This window comes from Corvus kubaryi, unplaced genomic scaffold (genome assembly GCF_017639235.1).
Source record: "Corvus kubaryi isolate FWS band 111438036 unplaced genomic scaffold, C.kubaryi_AGA036_p1.0 74, whole genome shotgun sequence".
NCBI lineage: Eukaryota > Metazoa > Chordata > Aves > Passeriformes > Corvidae > Corvus > Corvus kubaryi.
The window spans coordinates 4,330,666-4,353,796 of NW_024582061.1; the positions used below are offsets into that span (position 1 = coordinate 4,330,666).

At 47.4% G+C, this 23,131-nt stretch overlaps 1 protein-coding gene across 4 annotated transcripts in view; it reads right to left on the reverse strand.

The window, feature by feature from the left end:
- The window catches only part of LOC121675326 (potassium voltage-gated channel subfamily A member 6-like), a 37,161-nt gene extending 18,875 nt beyond the window's left edge, over positions 1–18,286 (reverse strand). For 3 of the 4 annotated variants that reach the window (XM_042050668.1, XM_042050670.1, XM_042050669.1), the window contains exon 1: positions 235–6,385. In XM_042050668.1, the coding sequence (XP_041906602.1) occupies positions 4,814–6,370 (1,557 nt within the window). In that variant the 5' untranslated portion in view covers positions 6,371–6,385 and the 3' untranslated portion in view covers positions 235–4,813. Of the gene's footprint in view, positions 1–234; positions 6,386–18,275 lie in introns of those variants that run through there. The other variant, XR_006020056.1, reaches the window with a different exon arrangement.
- Positions 18,287–23,131: the final 4,845 nt, after the last annotated feature.

Below are 23,131 nucleotides of genomic sequence, written 5' to 3' on the forward strand. Positions count from 1 at the left end.
AGTTGGAGCCCGATATAATGCAAGGTAGTTGTACTAAAAGGAGTTTTGCCAGCTTGAATCAGCAGATGGTGAGGATCTGGCTCATACTACATTTCTGTAGTTTATAATTATCTTTCTTTCTTCACCTAGAACCAGATTCTCCCTTTAGGTTGCAAATCTTAATTAGGAAATCCTTCCTCATTAATCTCAAGAAACTCTTGGTCGTTAATTTCCCAGAACAAAAAGAAACCTTACCTATTTCTGCTATAGCAGCAGATGCTGGAGCTGTTTGTTCCTTTGCTTTTAGGGTTGATGCTGTTCTTTCCATCACCGTATGGAAGACACTTCAGTCCTTACCCTGTCTCTTGCTGCCCTGAATTTTCTTTACACTCACTCTTCTTTATCTCCATAGGGACCTCTGAATGAGAGGGCCCAGGAGAGAACACCAAGTCCAGTCACCTTCACCCCCACAGCTGCTCTAGCAGTGAATTTTTATCTGTGAAAGCTGGATCAAAAGGCCCAAACAGAAAATTACTCAGAAATCCCGAATTCCAACATTTTCCAGGAAGGAGCAGAATAGGAATTTCATCTTGGAGGTAAGTGCAGGAATCCACCAGTAAAACACCACAAAACAGGTCTTCACACCTTTCATGCCAGCAGTCCTTGATGTGGATTAAAAAAACACCTGTGTCCTCAGTAAAATTCTTTCTTTCCTTGCTTCCTTCCCCACCTCCAAGGAGATGATTTCTGCCCTGTCCTGCTTTGGTGCAAAACATCCTGTGGGAAAATTATCAGGGAAACAAACTGTCACAAACCAGCCAGAGGATCAGGAAGGAGCAATAGTCTCTTCCACTGCAAAACTATTTCCTAGTGAGACTGCTGCAAGAGGAATTTCTGGGGTTTTAATGTGATGCTTGAGCTTGTATTCCTTGTCAGCTGGCACCCAGATAACTCTACATTCACAGGCCAGTTGCCCCTCAGCTCCCTGGCTGAGTGCTCAGATTGTCCTTCACACACTCTCCAGCTCTCTGTCCGCAGGGATGGACAAATAAAATCTCTTCTCATCTCCGGGTTTGCACTCCCTGCTTTCAAAGGCTGCAAACTGCCCACCTGAAGTTGGTCAGGGCAGCAGTACACAATATAAGGTGATGGGATTGGCTCCAGTAAGCAAAGAAAACACCTGGAAAGATAAGGTGCTGATATCTGAACACAAAATACCCAACGAGTGCTTTCGCTTGTAGCCACAGTCACAGCTCAGAGAGAAACAGTCCGGGAGGTTGTTATGGAAACAACTCCCTGGAGGTGCCTACTTGGCTTCACAGGGATGTGCTCTACCTTCAGAAGGAAACAGATTTGCATTTTGAGCAGCCGGGGGGAGTGCTACGGGCTGACAACTTGAGGTAAGGTTTTTGAAAGCATCTCTGAGATTTGGTGGCGCGAGACCTCTGGTAAAGTCAATGGCACGGGTGCCACTGTGTCATTTCAGTCATGTGAAAAAAGATCTGAAGGCTCCTTAAAAAATGTCAAATTCCGCAAGTTGTATAACACATAGCGTTACAGATGACTCTGGGACTTCGCTGCTTTTCAGGAGGTGCTTAGAGAAGGATTTGCATGCCCCAAATGAGTCCCAAGGTTACAGTTTCCACGCTTCTGTTGGCATTCTGTATTTCTCTTAGAGCCAACACAGGAAACACAGGGAGCAAACACCACTCCTGCTTTACACATTTTCATGTGCACTTTTCTTTACAGAACTGACAAACGTGGCTCACAAAAACTGCACAGAGCTGCCTTGTTCACCACAGAATTCCTTCGCACCTTGGGTACGATCTGCGGGCGGGAGATTCCAAAACACACTAGAAACTCACTGCTGGATCTCACTCAAGGGCAGGACACCTCTTTCCAAGAGGATGTGTGTAAGATACTCTGGGATTGTGCTACCAGTGATCTGCCTCACATCTTTTTTTCTTGCTGGAGTCTCTGTGCCCAGCTGTCTGTCCTGCTGGTCAGGAGAACAACCTGTTCTGGGCAGGGAGGGCTCCTGCCTGGCAGGGCCAACAGGGGCAAGCCCAGGGGGAGAAATGAGCACAGGAACTTTCTGACGTAGGCTCAACATGTCTCATGACTCCTCCTGAACTTGTGTTCAACCTGAGTTTTTTATATCTTACTTTGGGGGAACTTTTATCAGCTGATAGACTCAGGCATAACATATCCCCAAACATGGGCATTCTGCTGGGAGAGGGCAGCAGCCTCGAAACACCCCTCTTAAATAGCAGCTTCTTTTGCTAGCTTCTAGCAACACAAATTTTGAAGAAAAGTCCCTCTCTTGGCTTCACAGTAAAGATTTCATTAAGGTGACCCTGAAACACAACTAAACATCACCGAGACTAAGACACACTAAGAACTGGACAACTTTCATGCAAAATCAACAGAGATGCCACCATGGCCCTCAGTCCCACTTATTCACTAGGACAATTTACCCACCAGCTGATTACACATGTCTGGGGATGCAGAATGGTCCCCAAGGCTCAGACCTTCACAAACCTTTGCCTCAGTCCCACGAAGCAAAGAGAAATTAGGCATTATTCAGGCAAACCCTTCTGAGCTATGAGCCCTCACCACATCAAACTCATGTCTCCCAGACTGAGACAAGTGGCATTTTCCTACTGATTTCAGCGAGAAGAGAACACAGAGGTTTTAATATAATGGTTGTGTGCTGACCCCAGGGGAGATCCCTGCACACTAAAAGCATCTGAGAAGGCAACAGGACTCTGGAGAAATGGAGTAGCTAGGATTTGCACAAACAACTTCTACCATATGAGCAGGGCCAGGATGGAGAGAGGCCACAATAAAAGCACTCTAGGCATGGAGCCATATCTCAAGACAACTGAGAACAGGCAGGGTAATGAAGATGCAAACAGACCCCAACTCACAACCAGTTCTATAGCCAGTTCTGACTATATTAAAGGATGGGGCTCTGAGCAACCTGGTCTAGTGGAAGGTGTCCCTCTTTGGAAAGAGATGATCTTTAAGGTCCCTTCTGACCCAGGCCATTCTATGATTCTATGATGTGCCTTTAGCATTCTTAGTCTTATGGCTGAAAAGCACAATATATACATGAAATCTATTCTCTGTATTTTTGCCCCTTGGCATTATGTCTGGTTTATGCATTACACGTGTCCCATGCAATATGTAGCACATTCCAATATGCATTTCATACAGTATGATGCAAGGAGTTAATGGCTGCCTTTGCTTTCATACACATGCAGGCATGTGAATGCAGAATAAACACTTAGAATTACAACAAGAAAGACTTCTCCTTGCAGGAAAACCTGCCAGTAGAATACAAAAGCATCCATTTCCCTTTCTCACCTGCTGGCAGCGCCTGAAACGTTTTTGTAAGGCAGAGCTGACTGAAACTAATGAAATTATCTGGGAAGCAAAACGTGCATTTGAAGATAGAAATCTCTGGTCCCTTGGCAAACCCGGCACTGCAGACCAAGCTATGCATATTTTGCATGGCCATCACAAATTGCTTTCATAAAACCAAGTGCAAAAACACTGCTGTCCCTCCTATCCATGAAATACCAGGAACTGGCTAGGCCAGCAGTACAGCAAAAGCATCTCTTCAGGGCTCGCTGTTTCTCCCCTCATTCAAAGGGTCTGGAGAATGTTGCTGCCTTTGTGCAGATAGCTTAGGGAAGTTTGTATCCGTGCCAGGCTCAGTCTCAAACGTTGACACGCTCGCCCTGGGGCATTTTACGCCTGGGACTTGCTAAACCAACTCGATCCTGGCACAGCACAGGTGCAGAGCTGTCTGTGGTTAGGATTTTTCTGCCACGTCAACAAAACACCAACATGCAAACTTCCCTCAGCTACACAAATGCTCAATTAAAAACAGCAGTGGAGTCGACTGCTCTCACATGCCCGAATACAGTCCTGGGTATCTGAAGCACAAAGCACATCTCATTAAATGCTATTGTGTGAAGATGAACTCTGCAGATAACAAACGAATTTACTCCAACGCGCCTTGCACCAGAAGGCACTTACCACTATGAAGACTAAGTTGGTACTATAAAAGCCAATTAACACCAGGGCACTGGCATAAATAAGGCTGAGATAAGCTCAAAACACAGAGAATCTTCACCAAGCCTGTTGATTGCTTTAAGCCTGTTTTTGATACATGATGTATGGTCACAAGTAGCAAAGAGCTTTTAGATTTATGCATCTTTTCTTTTTTTTTGAAACACAAACTGGGAGGATCTTTTAGCATGCCAAAGGTTGCAAAGAAGGCAGACATCTGCTTGCTGGCTTTCCCCTACAGCTGCAGAGCTCCCTGTGATCCTGGCTGCAGCGTTTCCATTATTCAAAGGCAATGGCATGGCAGGCGTGACTGATCCCACAGCCAAGGGCACTGCGCTGGCACAGGGACCGAGGGCACTGCTCGAGCCAGATGTTTGTAGCCCCTTTAACTGTTTACTCTGCTGAATCCTTCTGCTGAAGCAGTGGCAAGGGCTTCTCTGCTAGTGGAGTAACAAGGCTTGGTTTCGGAGCTAATGTTGGATCAAAGCAGTCATCAAAAGCAGAGAAAGAAATGCGCAAGGGAGTGGGGACGACAGCTAGCACTCCACGGAATAAAGCAAGAACATTTCTGCCTGCACACAGTAATGAGAAACAGCAAATCAGGACAGAAGAGCCCATTATCACAATCATTCTGTTTACGGTATCACAATTCACAGTCTGGCATGTAAATGCTGAATAGATCCAGCTGCTTGTAGGAAGACAACTGTAACAGCAGCTTGCAGCTCCGTGTCTGGACCCAGGACAACAAAACCCATCACACCTCTGTCAGCATTTTCTTCTCTTTATATCCCTGGTTATTGGGAGGAATGAAGTTGGAATATTTCATGGACTCCAGGTCTTCTGCTTCCAGGAATTCAGATTTGCTGAGGGACTGATTACTGTCCCCCTTCTTGGGCTCAGAGAAGGGTGATTGTTGTTGGCCGCAGGTGACGTGGGTGTACTGGCACTGCTCTTCGTGGTCAGTCTCTCGGTGGTAGAAGTAATTGAAGTTGGACACGATGACAGGGACAGGGAGGGCAATTGTCAGCACACCAGCGATGGCACACAAGGAGCCCACAATCTTGCCACCAATGGTCATGGGATACATGTCCCCATAGCCCACGGTGGTCATGGACACCACTGCCCACCAGAAAGCATCAGGGATGCTGGTGAACAGCGAGTCAGGGTCATCAGTCTCTGCAAAGTAGACAGCGCTGGAGAAGAGGATCACCCCGATGAAGAGGAAGAAGATGAGGAGGCCCAGCTCCCTCATGCTGGCCTGGAGGGTCTTCCCTAAGATCTGCAGCCCCTTGGAGTGTCTGGAGAGCTTGAAGATCCTGAAGACTCTGACTAGGCGGATGACTCTGAGGATGGCCAGGGACATGGCTTGCTGCTGGCCCCCGTTGTTGCTGCTGCTCCCGGGCTGTTGCTTCTGCTGCTGCTGCTGAGCCAGCTCGGTGCCCAGGGTGATGAAGTAGGGGATGATGGCCACGATGTCGATGATGTTCATGATGTTGCGGGAGAACTCGGGCTTGCTGGGGCAGGCGAAGAAGCGCACCAGGAGCTCGAAGGAGAACCAGATGATGCACAGGGTCTCGATGAGGAAGAAGGGGTCTGTGAAGAACGGGCCGGAGCCGGCGGCAGGACGCAGGGGCGGGGGGGTCCCGCTCGGCGGTGGCAGCGGCGGCAGCAGCAGCGCCTCGTCCCCGAGCGGCGCAGTCTCCCCGAAGCCAGGCTGGGGGCCCTTGGGCTCCTGGCGGAACTCGGGCAGGGTCTCCAGGCAGAAGATGACGATGGAGATGAGGATGACCAGCACGGAGACGATGGCGATGGCCCGGGCCGGCCCGGAGCTCTCGGGGTACTCAAAGAGCAGCCAGACCTGGCGCTGGAAGTGGTGCTGGGGCAGAGGCTTCTCCTCCTCTTGGATGAAGCCCTCGTCCTCCCGGAAGGTCTCGATGGCCTCCTGGCCCAGCTGGTAGAAGCGGATCTCTTCCAGGAAGATGTCCAGGGGCACATGGACCGGCCGGCGCAGCCGCCCCCCGGACTGGTAGTAGTAGAGGATGGCGTCGAAGCTGGGCCGGTTGCGGTCGAAGAAGTACTCGTTGCGGAGCGGGTCGAAGTAGCGCACCCGGCGGCTGGGGTCTCCCAGCAGCGTGTCGGGGAAGATGGAGAGGGTCCGCAGCTGCGTCTCGAAGCGCAGCCCCGAGATGTTGATCACCAGGCGCTCGCTGCTGCAGCAGCTGCCGCCGCTCCGCTCCTCGCCCGGCGCCTCCACCTCCGCCTCGCCGCCCGCCCGCGGGGCCGCCAGCGCCAGCGGCTCCTCCGCCCGCATCCCGCCCGCTCTGCCCTTCCTCGCTTGCCCTTCCCTGCCCCTCCGCCTCGCCCCGCTCGCCTTCAGCGCCCGCCGCCCGCCGCCATCCGCCTGTTGCGCCTCGGTGCGGCCGCGCTCGCCCGGCGGCTCCGCGGGGCTCCCGGCGCGGCTCCTCCTCCGGCCGCGGGGCTGGGGACACCGCGCTGCTGCTGCTGCTGCTGCGCCCGGCTCCGCGCTGCGCTCCCCGCGCTCACACACACACACACACACACACACAGAGACACGCGGGAGAGAGAAGGGAGAGGGAGGTGTGCGAGTACACACGCACAGGGTTACACACGGGGAGAGGGGCACACGCAGACACACGCAGGCATCCGCACGGAGACACAGAGACAGACGCACGCACACCGCGCCAGCGCCGACACGCTCAGCTACAGACGGATGCGCGCACCCGCCGACGGGGGATGCTCACCCCACCTCTCCCCCCGCCGCGGAGGACGCGGCAGCCCCAGCCCAGGGACGCCGGCTTTTGGAGGGAGACCCCCGAGGGGAAGCCGCTGCGGGATCAACTCTCCGCCTAGGAGATTCGCAACAGCTGGTCCAAAGGGCGGCACCGCCGCCGCCCTTCTTTCGCCCACCTCTCCCCTCTGGAATCCTGCCCTCGTCCCTTCAGCCAAAGCCCTGCCCGGGCTGTCCAACGCCTCCGGCTCCGGGCAGGGCTCAGAGCTCAGCCGTGGGACCGGGCTGACCTCGGTGCTGTTCCCGTCCCTGCCGCAGGCTGCAGTTGACCTTGAGCCAGTCACTCCATGCCTGTGGCTCGCGGACCTCCATTTATAAATGTCATTGCCGTGATGCGAGCACGACGGTGGCATCGGACCATCCCCAGATGGGGACAACCTGTCACGGTAAACAGGGCAGCCAGAGAAAGACACAGGTAAATGCGGTTTCTCTCCTCATTTGGGGTGGATCGAGTTTGCCTCTTTTCCCACATACCAAACACGTGAGCTTGCTCATTTTTTTTTTGCCCACCACCACACAGTCAGCACTAAGTCTCCCCAGAATCAGAATCTGCATTTCACAAGCAATCTGACTACCAGCTCTTTTTAGTTTTAGAAACCTGTGGCTTGCTCCGTCCCTGTCACGCTCGGCATCTGAAAGCGCACAGACACTCACGACGCTGTACTTTCTCCCGAAACAACCCAAAAACGGGGCTAACAGGTGACTCCGCTTCCATCCTTCCCAGGACAAAAGTCTGTCTTTCCCTTGAAAGCCCTTTGTTGGTGCTAAATGTTATTAACCAGGCTTTTATCATCACAGCATCTGATGCCTTTGCTGGCTGCAAGCCATGTGCTTAGCCTACACCATCTCTTAGCAGCACGGATCTAGAGGAAAACATTCCCCTTTTTACCCCTCCTCCCAGTCCCTCCTAACTAGCTGGCAATTCCTGGTTCAGGCTCTGGGCATTTTGACCAGCTGACTGTGGCTGCTTTCTCTGTCTTTGTTCTCAGGAAAGAGGTGAATATGATTTAAATGTCACTTAATCTCCTTTCCTTTCTCACTCATTAGCATTGAAGACGGCTGTTGCGAGAGAAAGCATATTTGTTTCATTTATAGGCTATCACACGAGGAAACACATTTTCGTTTCATATTATACATAATTGGGGTATGGCAGCCAGATGAAAAAGACTTTGCAGGAGAATATACCTGTTCTTTAAAAAAAAGAATCGATGTTTGCCTTTATAACAGTAAGATGCTTCTTGCTGAAATTTCTTTTTCAATTATTACAGTGAATTATTCATTCCCGGGATTATTTGAATCATAATTATGATTTATTCATTTGCAGGGTTAACTGTTGAGAAGTCCTTTCAAAACAGGAGGGATGGGAAAGCTCCCGAGGTTTCTAAGAGGACACACAGGGCATGTCTACCTCACCGTGATGGAGCTCACCCCGTGCTGGGTTTGAAGGAGCAAGCTTCAGTCAGCAGAGCAGAGTCAGCGTGGAGCTCCAGCACGGTTTGCAGGACCCTTTTCCAGCCCACATGGACATTCCATGCTGCCACAGCTCTGGGCTTCCCGTTACCTGGGCAAGCAGGGCTCCAGAGAGCTGAGATGCTCCGTGCATCCCATCCCTTCCCAGTCTGCTCACCTCCTGCCGCAGCCCAACTCCGAGCAGGCACTCAGGCTGCTCTGCACCACCTGTGCTTGCTCCTGACAGCCCTCCAGAAGCTGCTGTCCTTCCTTTGGTGTGCTCACAGTGCCCCTTAGGCTGGGTATTAAAGCCAGAAGCCCTTGCAATGTGCAAGTAAACTCTTTCTAGCACGCAGCCTGTTCCCGAGCCGCTCTGCACCGCGGTGCCTGGGCAGCCACACCCCTCACTTCTATATTAAGAGGCAATGCCAGCTGCCACAATTCAGCCTCCGTGCAGATCCTGCTGGGCCAGCAGCTCCCGATGGCACACAATTTGCAGAGCTGGAGGCGAGGAAGACCCGGAGATGTGAGGAGGGACAAGAGCAGCGTTCCTGAAAGCCGCACTGCCGCATCCTAATACTCCCTGGAGAGAGATTTGGGGGCTGGCTCTGAATCCAACGCCACGAGTCCAGTGCCACCTCAGGGTGCCAGTAAACTTCTCTTTGAGGCAGTGGCTGTGATCACATCTCCAAGCTCAGGTATGACACCTTGTTGTGCTTCGAGTTTATGATGACCACATCCTCCCGCAGGCTGTATTGGTCACTGATGCCAAGGTGCACAAAAATCCCTTCACAGATTCATGGGGAGATTGTTCTGACTAGCACATGACACCCAGATCTGGGTTCTCATCCCACTCCAAAATCTGGAGGCACATTGCCCTCCCAGGCCTGGTCCATACAGGCACTGTCATCCTGCAGCACAGGAGTTCTGTTTCAACCATTCCCTTGGATGTCTTATGCACCCCCAAACGTGGCTCAGCATTCTGGGTAACACTGCCACCCTTTGGATTTCCTTTAGCTCCCTTTTGCAGGATTTGATGTGATCAGCACTGCAGCTGCCACAAAGTTGTGTCTGTGCAGCATTTTCTCAGGAAAGCCAAACCCACAGACCCCTCACTCCAAAACTAAGATATCCCAAGTGGGAATCTAGGTTTGAGGCTAGGGCATGCAAAACTTCTAAGCCACTTCCTCGCCTCCCTGCATTTCCCAGTCACCCCATCATCTCCTGAACTTTCCAATTCCTCCTCCGCAGCTCCTGTGCTACCCACTATCTTCTGCTTCCCACATTCAGGTACTTTCCCCAGTTATGGAGCTTCTCACCCCTCTAACCCTACTACAGTTTCTTCACTTGCTTGCAGCCCAGTAGAAAAATACTTTTCATATCCATTTTCCTAAACTCCTTTTGGGGCTGAAGGCTGCCCAGTAAGCACTGGAGATGTTGGCTGATCACCTGGGCATTCAGCAGAGCAGCTTGACATGCTTTGCTCATGTGACATCTTGTAACACTCTCCCCCATCAAACGAAGAACCAAGAACACCAAGCAACCTTCCATACCTGCAGTGTATTTTGGTGATTAATGCACCTCTGAAAACATCCATCAACACCTTAATGTGCAGCCTGGGAGGCACAACAGAACCTCCCACAGGCTGGAGGCCCTGGGGTAGGATTCATCTCCCAGGAGCCAAAATATTCCACACATCAAACAAATCTCCACAGTCTAAAAAGAGCAATAGACAGGGAAAATAAAGAAAAAAAAAAAAAAAAAAGCAATAACTGGCAGAGCATCCCCATTTGAAATGGTAATTTACACTTATGCACAGTACCAATTACAGCCAGCTTCATACTTCCCTTCTTACTCAGAGCCATAAATCTATAAATGAGAGTGCTAAACAGGTGAGGGAAGCAGAACTAGCTTGAGCCCTGGAGCTGTTAGACATGCCACTCAGAAACAGTTGTTCCCCTGGTCTATTCTCTCACCAGAAAATGGGAGAAACCTGAAGGATGCTCATTAACATCCTTCCAGGCATCAGAGAATCAACTGCTGTGGCATCAGATGTTCATGGCCAGATCCCTGGGTGCCTTCAGCCTCTTTATTCTAGTCCAAGTGAAGGCCTAGGTCTGAAACATTGCTCTGCATCTCACAGAATGTCACACTCAGGATAGGAAAGAACAGTGATTTCACTGAATATGGGCAATGAAACCTTGCCTTTCCCATTTGTGTTGCACTCCAAGAGGAAAAACAAATATTCTCAAAACAAAGAATTCTCAATTCGTGTAACTGCAGATCTCAAAGCTCCAGATGGCAACAAGGTGAGGCAGGTTGGGGCATCTAACAATACCCATGTATCCATCATGATGCAGTTTCATCCATCACCACAAGGAGCAGGGATAAAATATCCCAGTTTTCTCAAAATATAAGTAATCCTGACGAATCTCTGGTGGGAAAACATCCATCCCAGTCCTAGAATCATAGAATGGCCAGGGTTGGAAGGGATCTTAAAGACCATCTTATTCCAACCCCCTGCCGTGGGCAGGGACACCTTGCCCTAGTCCAGGTTGCTCAGAGCCCCATGCAGCCTGGCCTTGAGCAGTCTCTATCCTGCCCTTTGAAAAGGGTTCTTGTGCCACTGCTGACTGATGGAGGAAGAATTGCACTTCCATGAAGTGAAGGTGGCAGTCCTATTCCCTGGACCAACCCGGACTGTTCCTGGAATACTGCCTTTCCTGTGTGTGGAATGACAGTGTGTTGAATGTTGTTCTTGCACTGGCAAAAATATATCATAGTGTAACTAAAAATTTTGTCACAGTACTGGGATAAAGGGATGGGGGAAAGACAAAACAGGCTCTACCAGAAACTTTCACACAAGTGTTTCCTAGCTTTCAAGTACTTCTGTTAACCTAAAGTGCCTTTAATACTGTCTTTGTCTTGTCTTTTCCCCCAAAATTCTATCTACAGATGAGTAACTTTTAAACCGCTATTTTTAAATCCCTTAAGTATTTCCCATGTAAATATGTTGGGATTTTTTCAGATGCCTTTTCACAGAGAGACACTAGATGTATTTCAGGGACTTCAGGTTTCTGTTTATCACAGGAGGAAAAACATTCTGTCCTGCCAGAGTCTTTAGGTTCACAACACAACCCTGTGCTGTGTGAGCAAATGAATGAGTGTGACAGAAAATGACTGCAGTGTGCAGACATAACACCAGGGAAAGGTGGAGGGTTTCACAACTCTTTGCTAGGCAGCTTAAAATGACTGAGGTGGACAAATACTCTGTCAGGTTCTGCAGCATCAGCTGCAACTGCTTTGACCGCTCTGTTCAGGCTTAAGCTGGACTTCGTCCTCTCTTGGGTTTGTTTAACCCCTTTTGCCCTTTCCCTTCCCATTTAGTTTCCATTCTTTAATTTATTTCCATCCTACAGGCCCTGAGCTGTAGGTCCCAAGTGTTTATCCTTCCCTCCTGTGCCTCGACTTCTGCCCATGTCCCATCCTCCTCCCATTTTCTACCTTCTCCCAGCCTTTTCAGTTCACTGTTCTATCCTTCCTTGTTTCCCAGTCCCTTCTGCTCCTAAATCCTTTTATTTAACTCTGGCTCACACCAAAACCCACTTCCATGCAAGAGGAAGGCATTATTTCCAAAATTACAAGTGATTCTTGAGAATTCTGCTCTGGCATTTGGTCCCTCTACATCTGGGTGCCCTCCCTGTGCTTCCAAACGTACAGTGAGGAAAATTATTTTAGCCCAAGTCCAGAATGCCCTTGCAGGGAGTCCTGGCTAAGAGCAGGTTGTACATGCTGCCAGTGACACCTCTGATGTTTTTAGCTGCTGGTGCAATGTTTTTTAAGTGGTCCAGCAAATGGTCAGTGCCTTACACCCTGTGTAAAGGTATGTGGAAGGAGAAAGCTTCTGCTTCTTTAAGGTAACCTGATCAAGGACCCTTTCAGTGCAAAGAGAGACTCTTGACAAGGACCTGGAGTGACAGGACAAGGGGGAATGGCTTCACACTGACAGAGAGGAGGTTTAGATTGAATATTAGGAAGAAATTGTTCCCTGTGAGGGTGGTGAGGCCCTGGCACAGGTTGCCCAGAGAAGCTGTGGCTGCCCCATTCCTGGCAGTGTCCAGGGCCAGGTTGGATGGGGCTCTGAGCAACCTGAGATAGTGGAAGGTGTCCCTGCCCATGGCAGGGGAGTGGAACAAGATGAGCTTTAATGCCCCTTCCAACCCAAACCATTCTTTGAATCTATGAAAGGTGATAATAAAGGGAAAAATAGAAAGAAAAACACAGAGAGAGACACAAAGGGATAACAGAGAAATAACAAACACCAGAATTCTTCAGTCACTAATTGCAGTGGATAAGATGGGCACAACAAGAGGAACAGGGGGAGTTGTGACAATTGAGGTGGGCTTGCAAAACTTGTTAGGGAGAGTTTAGGAGCTGCTGGCCACTTACAGCATCCCTTAACAACCATCCCTGAGAGCTTGGGTTCAGCCAGTGAAACTTCCATTGAGGGCACCTCTACAGTCACATGCACTTGCAGCCTGTTTAAACCTTATTAAAAAGATAAACAAAACCAAAACAGGCAGACAAAACCCAGGAGAAAATCAACCAACAACAGCAAAAGAACACCTCAGCTGTGGAAATTTATTACATTTAAATTTGTTAGTCGTTACAAGTTCTAACAGGCTGTTAGATGCTGCCTGGATCGTAACAAAACTCACTTTGTTTTATGCCACCACTGCATGTCACTGTTGAGAGGGAACAATAAACAAAGATTTTAGTGAGATTTGTACTGCTCTGATGTGAAGGGAACTCAGTCTGCAAGGGAAGCTCCCATCCCGTGTGTGTCATGCATCCATCCTGCCCCATACACAGTGCCACGAGGAATATCCTGTCTGCACAAAGACCCTCCCCCCTCCCATATTTCCATTTATCCTCCCAAATGCAGGTCAGTCTGTCTGTCTGTCTCTGTAAAGATCATCTTTGCATTGTCCTCAGCAGGCAGTGTTATGGGGAGTGCAGGCATTGGCCTGAGCAGGCGCACACAAGAGGGAAAGCAGAAGGGAATGCTGCTCCCTGGAGCCACACAGCTCTTCCCACCTGCTCTCCCTGTCCCCAGTCCCAGCCACGAGGAGGAGGGAAAGGATTTGGCCTTTCTGTAACTTCAAATTGCCCTTCACAGGGATTTCTGTTCACCCCTGGAATGGAATGATGAGACTTCCAGAGGTCATCTGGCTAAAAAAGGGTCATGTCCCCACCCATGAGGACACAGCTGGCAGCACTGTGTTCCTTCTCTCACCTCAGGCTGCCTCTCCCTTCATCCCATTCTGTGACTTTTGTGCCTTCCCACTTCCCCAGTGACTTGCCTGCAGGCATGAAGAGCCCTGGAGCAGCTCTCAGTCTGCCACCTGTTATCCCATCCCTCCCTGCCAGGAGCAGCAGGTCTTGGCCAGCCAGAGCAGTCCCTCCCACTGATATGGGAACATCTGGTCTTCCCAGAGCTAAGAAATCCCCAGGGATTTCCATAGTAAAGCTCTGACAAGTCTCTAAAGAAATACACGTTAAAAAAAAAAAATGCATTGAGTAAATTTCTTCAAGGATGGCAAGAAGCGCACCATGACGTCAGAATAGCCTCCCTGCCAAATTTTCTGGTTCTGCTCAAAAAGTAGGAGAGCTTTGTAGCAAAATGAGTGTAATAATGTCTGACAGGCAGAGCAAAACATTTTCCACCAACTTTGTTTCAGAGACAGCCAAATTTTATTTTTTTCCCCTGGTTTGTTTTAGCAGAAGCTTTCCAAATAAAAACAAACAAGCAAATTAGCTCAGAGGTAGACAAGCAACATGAAAAGAATCTTATTTGAGCAGTCTTTAAGATCAACAAGAAACCTTCCAGCTGGGGCAGAGAGGGCCCGACTCCTCGAAGATAACAGTAGTATGATCATGGAGTGACAGTATTTTGGGATTGTTATTATAGAATATAAACCAAATAGACACCAAACTCAATTAAAGCTCAACTTGATGCACAAAAAGCAGTACCAGACTAAATCCATTCACACAGCCCTCCTACTTTCTTGGCTATAAAGGGCAGAAATAACTTCCCCTCTTCTTGACCAAGGGAACATGAAGTCAATCTTCAAATAGCAATAAAAAACAGATGTAAGATCAGCTTTGTACCATAAGCCATCTCCTCCCCTGCATGAAACTTGCTGAAAATCAGTGGGGCATTGCAGAGAAGCTGAATGAAAACCGTAAGAGCCACAGATAAGGTGAGGATGAAAAATATCTGACAGAAATCACCCATGCAAAATCATCTGTGTCTGCTCCTGGACTTTCTGGAAACCACTGGAGAGCCACAATTCCTGATTCTTTCAGTCTGAATCAGATTTCAGGGCAAGAGGAACTGGCTCCATAAGTAAACAGGCAAAAAAAAGGAAAGCTAATACATAAATGACCACATTGCTCAGTGAGGTAAGGGAAGGTAAAGAAAAAGGACAAGAAAAAGTCTGAGGTGTTCACTGATTTTTGGGGGTTTTTTCTTTAGTCATTCCCAGCAATGTTGCCTCCCTCGTTTTATCAGGAATGCAGTGTTGCCTCATCCCTAAATGTCCATTATCTAGGAAACAAAAACCATTGCACTTCCCTGGCTGTGTCCTGTGCTACAACTTAGTGGTATCTGAGCAGTGTGTTAAACTGCAATGGAAGAGAGCTGTACTGCAAGTTTGTCTGATATGAGATGTCCAATTTTAGTTTTGTCCCGGATTTGGAGCTCAGCAGTCACAGTTTTAAGCACTAGATGCAGTTTCAAGCCTTCTGTGTTAGTCCTGGAAGCAGATCCGGGAAAGCTTTGCTGTAAAACTTCTTTGAGAGCAAGGGTTTCCAAGGAAAGGGTGTTTTCCCCAAGCTCCAGCTGCTGCTTGCAGAACATATCTGCAGCACCAACATATATTTACCCCACTGGGATGTGACCAACCTGGGGCATGCAGGAAAGGCTCCTCAAAAGGGGAAGAGTTTCAGGATCACCAAGAGCCAAGGAAAAAAGCCCTCTTAGTGCCGGTATCAAACTACAGACGTGTAGCTGGCACCTAACACCAGATTAAAGCAAGTATTTGAGCTCTGTGCACAGCCCAAAGCAGTGAATCACGCTCTTTCCATGGCATCTCTCCTATTAGATCTGTCTTATCCACTTATATCCAACAGTTCCTGATGGCTGCCAAGCCAGGCCTTGGCTCTTGGGAGGAGGAACAACAGCAGCACCACTTTTATTTTTCCTTTTTAAAAACCCCACCCTGAACAGGCACAAACCTTCCTGAACCCACCCTTTGGAGTTCAATGAGAAATCCATAAAATTAACTTTTTATAGCATTGCCAGGTCAAGGCTTGCTGTGAAGATGTCAGCACCCAATGGACTGTGACTGTAAGGAACAAATATTACACAATCTTGGACTCAGGAGAAGCCTTTCATAGTAACTTAGATACTGTTGGAGGGACAGGCACAGGAGCAGTTTTCCTCAGCTGGTGGAATCCCTCTGACCTCCTGTGGGATCACTGGGAGGGAACCTGGAATGTCAGTGGAGCCAGGCTCTGACTCTGCTGAAGGCTTTTCTGATGAACACTCCTGCAAAATGCTGTTCCAGCACAGGGGTCAAACAAAATTCCTTAATTGTAATATTGATGCTCACTTCTTTAGAAAGAAAGGAGTGGGAACAGCTCCCTCAGCTCTCTCTCCCAAAACTGAAGAAATTTTAACTTTTTACTCTAATAACCAGAACTATAAAAGCCTTTTTCCTCTCAAAATATTGAACATCTCTTTAATAACATGTAATGAAGAGGATGTGGTTGAATAATGCAATTCTTTTGCCCCAGTTCTAATACTTTTTTTTTTTATAGTGCTCATCTAAGTCACTAAAAGGAATTAATATTTTATTGCTTTCTATGAAAAATGCATAATGCCTTTCCCATAGCAAGGTTTCAAACTCCAGTTGCTTCACTTCAGACTCGTATTTCTTTCTGATTTTGCTCTTGCTGAAGACAATAAACCTCTGTGGGAAAATACCTAAATTATTTGTTAAAAGATGAAGAGGAGCCTTAAATTTATCATGGAAGCTGTTTTTGAATTTGAACCATTAAGCTACTATCATGTTTCAGTTCCACAGCCCTGAAAACCCAGAAATTTCAGTTCCTGTTTGTACACATCATCATCTAACAAACCCTTTCTAGAGCTCTGCTTTGAGTAGCCCCTGATTTTTAGGAAAAGCTTTCTGTACAACAAATATAATCCCAACCTTTTCCTGTTATATATCCCTGCCTGTGTGATGGTCCAGTCAAACCCTTGGAACCAAAATATTTGCAAGTAAGGCTTTATCAGACTGTCAGTTAAGCAAACATAATTGAACTGACAGGTCTGTGAAATCAAAACTATTGCTGGCATCTTGGTGTTGGAGGGAAACCTTGCTTGAATTTAAGAAGAGCTTAAGCATCCCTAAAGCAGCCAGATTCACTGCCAGACATCTAAAAATAAATGAAGTATTCTGGGCTTTTACAAAGCAAACAAAACCCCTCTTATTTCCCAGTAGGTTCTCAGGAGCAGCTTCTCTAGGATTTTTCCCAAGGGAACCATTTCAGCTAAGGACAGTGATCCCAATCCTGCAGCTTTTTACCCTGCTGAGAAGTGCTCTTTCAGCCATTTTAGCATAACTAGCACCTAGCGTGAGGAATGGATTGACTAAATGATCAGGAAATGTGGAATTCTGAACTTCAGATCATTTGTGGAGACATTGCTATTAATATTTAAGAATAATAATTAAAAAAAAAAACCACCACAGATCAGCTCAGGACAGAAATAGCATTAACTGCACTTCATTTTGTCAGGCATTTTGAGCTGTCATCGGAGCCAGCTATTGGAATGGAGCCTTAAAGATCACATCTATTTTTGTAAGCCCAAAATGACCAATAATTCTGCAAATGCTGAGCTCTTTGCAGCACCTGAGGCTGTTGAGATCATTGTAGCCCAGTAAAACACTCTGTGTGTGCTCCCAAACAATGTGTGAGGGAGGTTGCATGAGAAAAATATTTCCCAAGCCTTCAGAGGAAGGCTCTTGCACAGATTTCTTTCTCTGCAGCCAACCAGTGCTCTCTCCCAAGCACATCCCCCAGGAACACTGGAAGGATCAGGCTGCTTTCCACTCCAGTGGGCCCCTTTGGCAGATGTTTCTGCAAAGGTAATGTTCTGAAAGAGGAACTCCAGGCTCCCTGTACAGGCAACACTGGCCTGAGAGTCATTCCTGCGCCTGTATTATTAGAAGGACATCAATGCTACTGAAAACCCATTTAATGGATTTGTTTCAGCATTCCTTCAATTACATACAAGCCCAGCCAGCTTACCCTGGCACATTCAGAGGTTTCTGTGGCCATGCTGTTCCTGCTTTGAGGAGATGTCTCTCATCTGCTGTTTGTCTCTGACCTATGGGGGAATTGCAGCTAGATCCAGCTGAGGCAGAGCACTGCAGCAACAGAGCAACAGCAAACTGCTCAGCCCTCCAGCACCTGAAGGGAGCCTACAAAAAAGATACTGAGAGACTTTTTACAAGGAGATGGAGTGACAGGACAAAGGGGAATGGATTTAAACAGAGGAGGTTGAGATTGGTTATCAGGAAGAAATTGTTCCTTGTGAGGGTGGGGAGGCCCTGGCACAGGTTACCCAGAGAAGCTGTGGCTGCCCCATCCCTGGAAGTGCCCAAGGCCAGGCTGGATGGGGCTCAGAGCAACCTGGGATAGTGGAAGGTGTCCCTGCCCATGGCAGGGGATGGAACAAGATGATCTTAAGGGTCTCTTTCCAACCAAAACCATTCCATGGTTCTATGGCCATTCCTACCTCATATCAGATGAATTCACCTCTGACAGCCAAGGAAACGATAACCTGAAGGAACACCATGTGCTTGTCTTCCACTTTTTATCAGTTCACTGCACCAGAAATACCCCTGTGGAACTTCTAAGTGCTTGTCATTAAGGGGTTTGGTGCCTTATCTCTGCATTTCTTTCTTCCCCCATTCTCTCTGTCTGCTCCTAAGGAGAAAGAGAATTCAACAGTAGTTCTTTATAGGAACCATAAGGCTGAGCAACAGCCTCCTGGTGTCTTTCTGCTTTCCCCTTTCCCGGTGCCTGGCTTCCCAGGATGCTGCAGAAGGGAGCAGGCAGGAAGGTGGCTGCTGTTCATCCCCATCTGACAGCTGCTCCTGAGTTTCCTCTGCGTAGATAACCAAACATCACTCCCTCTATTCATCCTAGAGAGGGAGAAATGAAAAGCTTTCTTGGCATAAAATCTCAGCTGATGATGAGGCCCAGTAATACACATTTTCCATCAGAGAACTGTCCTCAGAAGATCCTCAGACAGCCTTGGTTAAAATGTAATTGCCAAATTTTTGCAAATAAAGATTTTGAAAGAACGTTTGTCTGATCCTCAATTTTAATTCACAGGAAGACAAGTGAAGGAGCCTCCAGTAAACAATCACTGTTTCTGAGCCCAAAGTGTTATTGATTATCCCTGGGTAAACATGCAGAAATTTGCTGGCAGTCATCAGGATTACATCAGGGTAACTGAGGTCCAAGGGACCCACAGGACACTGGGGATGACTTCTCACTTCCAGGATGGCAAATGTATGCAGAACTTGGTCCTGGATCACCAGAGAAAATGAATGTACTAGGACCTTCTAACAGACACAGGTTTAAATTTAAAATATGAACTTGACAGTTATTTAAGCTACAGCAGCTGCTCCTTTGAAGGGTATTAAAACAAGTAGAATTTGTGGCAAGAGAAAAAAAACCTAAATACTTCTGAGGGACAGAGTTTGTGTGCTCCAGAATCTTCTCAGAGGGTGGACTGCACATAAAGTCAGAGGCACAGACTGATATTGCAATTCAGATAATTGGGTGAGGAACAAAAAATGAAGGATTATCGTGAAATGCATTTCTCTCTCTGCTCTTCCCAAGTGATTGCCATTACCTGCACCAGGGAATTCCATAACGAGTTCCAAGCACTACATGTTGCCAAATCATCTAATATTGATTTCTTAGGAAGCAAACCAATATCTGCACCTACTTTTTTTTCTTCTGTGCTTATTACAGAGGCACAGCACTTGATCTCAAGTTCAAAATCTTACTCCAGGCACAAAGAATGTTGCTTCCAGAGAAACTTGAAGTTATGTGTGAGCTAGTTATTCCATTTCCACGAGGAACTGCTGTGTTTGTGTGGCTTTGGTACATGTTGGAAAGAGGAAGTTAATTTTCCAAACTAGTCAAGATCACACTCTCTGATGTGCCTGACTGTGGACATTCGAAGTTAATGCACTTCTGAATCATTAATCCATTTTTTCAAAGGAACGAGGTGCACAGATCTTCCCAGCCTGACTGACATGAGAAGGAAACATTCTGCTGAATACAAAGATCTTCTGATCAAGTCACAAAGGAGGTAAAACACTTCACCACTTAAGTGACAGGATGTGAATACCTCAGGCTTTGTGTAAAACAAAAGGTGCATTGAGCCTGAACGGTTCAGATGAAAGAATCCTTTCATTGCAGCATAGTTTGGGTACAAATTGAGTAGGCTCTTTCTCAGAACAGAACCATCTTTTCTTTCTCTGTCACCTTCACTACGGAAAGTTTGGTGTCTGCAAGTCCCAACTTTTTGAGGGTCTTCTTAAACAGAATGATTCTGTGTTTCAGTAGTGCCTTCCACCCAAACTTCTTGACTTACCTTTAGGATTTTTGTCAGATTCACCTTTACTCTGCCCAGATACGTGGGTAGTTATTAAAGCCAAATAAGTGCAGGCTTTGTACAAATCTTTAGGCACATTTGGGCATGTTTGTATGCATGTTTGGTCGCAGGGCTGTGCTTATTTACAGAATTATCCCCTGGCTGTAGAAATACGCGTCCTTGTAAATTCATGCACGACAATGTTCTTGAATCTTTTAGGGAGTTTTTGCATGATGCATCTGGAAATGCACCTTAAAAACTCTTGCATTCCCTATTTTTTTTTTCCATGGATAACCTTCCTGCTTTAGTGGTTTCAGATATTGGAGAACAGATGACCAATGCACAGCAAGAACAGGAAAGAGGGCTTACCTTCAAGCAAACATTTCAGAGGCACTGTAGAGTAACGTGAATTTAACATCTGCTTTTCACTGTGAAGTTTCAAATATTTATTTCAAGAGAAATCAGGACTGGATGGCTCCAGAGACCGAGGTAAATTTGTTCTGTAATTTACTCACAGAGAACAGCTCAGTGAGCTTTAAATCAAGGCTTTAGAAGATGAGCAGCTTTATTTTTGGTGCAGGGATGCTCAGCACCCTCCATAAGTCAGCTCACTTGGAATCTTCTCCAGACAAACTGCAAAACCCTAAATCTTTCCCTAAAAAGGGTATGGCTTTGGAACAGGCCCACCTTAGTGACGGGCCCCATTCCGTAGACAGGGAAGAGGCACAAGCTGAGTGCCCAAGGACACAAGGCCCCTCAGTGGCAGGGCTGAGGTTATCTTCAAGTTATCTCTGCTCAGTCCAGTGCTTTAATAGGCTCATATCCATGTGTGGCAACGTGCCACCCCTCTCTTGTCACAGAGAGCTGGTCATTCCTGGATACAGACAGAGGTTTGTGTCTTCCAAGTGGATTTGTTTCTGAGGAAGACTTATCCCAAAAACGCCTATCACTGATCCTTCCCTGCCCTTTCTCCACATCAAGTGCCCTATTCTCTTCCTGAAGATCCCCAGTTATCTGGCATCTGGCTGTCAGGAAGGGAGAATGGCAAAGTATTATAAACCTACAAAAATCTTTCCCATCCGTTAGCACAAGCAGGGAAGTGAGGTATTAGGAGTGAGGTCCTGCCTTTAGAGGAAGATGCAAGGCTTTTCCCATATCACAGAGGACTCCTGCTCAGCCTCAGTCAGGAGCAATCCACCTGCAGTGAGCAGAGCAAGTGCTGAACCCACTGAACACAGAATCAGAGCCTGAGGCTCTTTAGAGGACAAACAAACCCATCCCAAGGCTCAGTTCCCGTTTCACCACAGCTGGATGGAAAGAAAGCAAAGCCTCTGAGTCTGCTGCGTTCCTCAGAGCCTCAGACACACTGGAGAGAGGGTGAGAGCACCAAGGAGAAGTTTGTAATTGAATTTCTGTTTATTTTGGTCCAAGGTTGAGGTCAATGCACAATGAGGAGGTTATCAGATGACTCATATTAGCCCGAGCACTGGGCTGGGATAAAGTTAGTACTGTGCCTACTGGGAAGATGTGAGGTTGTCAGATGGCCAGGGTACAGCCTTATATAATTCATTTCTATTCCTGAAGTAATTTTCTTGACCAAGTCTGAGAAGGGAAAGAACATTCTTTTGTAGTGGCATGAGGGAGTGGGAATTCGGGCTTTATCCCTGATGTGCTCATCTGAATTGACAGAAAAACTCAGTATGAACATACATTACTTGCACTTTTCACATTCACCATGATAATAAGACATATGCAGTGATATCTGGGGGTTTTTGTACCTGAAGAACCACAGATGTACATTTCTAAGAAACATTTCCATGCTGTCTTGCCTAATTAATGGCACAAGCAGTAGGAGTAAGACAGAAACTTAAAGAACCTTTTTTTTTTTATGCTTCATTTAAATCCAAGGCAAAACCTCTGTATTTTCTCTGTGGCAACAGAATAGGACTCCTGGTTGTCAAGGGGGAGACACAAAATTAAAGAGATGACCCAGGCAGGAAGTCAAGGGAACACAAACCAGATGCTGTGCTCATCTATTTGAGCACAGGCCTATAGGAAAGCCAGTCAAAATGTTTTAGCCATGATTATCCATCCTTTTGGATGAAGCATAAAACACTCCTAAAGCACAAACAGCTATTTCAGGGAATCTTTAGAAGTAAACTGGAATGAGTTCAGTGGAGTGGCACCAAAATTGTCCAGCCTTGAGAGTTTGTCCTGTGAGGAGAAGCTGAGGCAGTAGAGCTTGATTACACTGAAAAGAAAACTTTGGGGACATGTTAAAGCCACCTTCCAATCCCTGACAGGCTTTTGCCAAGGCCAAAGAGCTTGGATTTCACATACCCAGCTACAGAACAATAGGTAATGCTCCTAAATTGAAGCAAGAGGGGTTCTTACTGGACATAGAGGTGGAAAGGAAGGAAAAAAGGTACAGCAAAATATCAAAGCACAGGAACAGGCTGCCTAGAGGTGTCGTGGTGCTGGGCAGTCTATGGCCTTAAAGGTTTTCAAGACCCAACTTGACGCATTCCTGCACAACCTGGTCTCACTTCAGATATAATGCTACTTTGAGCAGCAGGCTGGACTATGGACATCCAGATATACTTGATTAATTTGAATAATTCTGTGATTCTGCCCTGTGGCCCTGAATTATGCCATAAAATGGTAGCAGCTCAGAGGCCTGCACAGCTCCGATTTGTTTTGTGTTTTGTGCAAACACATGGAAACTAATAAAGAATGGGATGTGGCTCCCTGCCTTCCAAGGAAAGGCAGAGGTCAGAGACCAAAGCCATGAGAGTGTTTCTTGAAACTATGCATCCATAGTGGAAGAGAGACTCTTGACAAGGGTCTGGAGTGACAGGACAAGGGGCAATGGCTTCACACTGACAGAGAGGAGGGTTAGATTGGATATTGGGAAGAAATTGTTCCCTGTGAGGGTGGTGAGGCCCTGGCACAGGTTGCCCAGGGAAGCTGTGGCTGCCCCATCCCTGGAAGTGTCCAAGGCCAGGTTGGATGGGGCTCTGAGCAACCTGAGGTAGTGGAAGGTGTCCCTGCCCATGGCACGGGGTGGA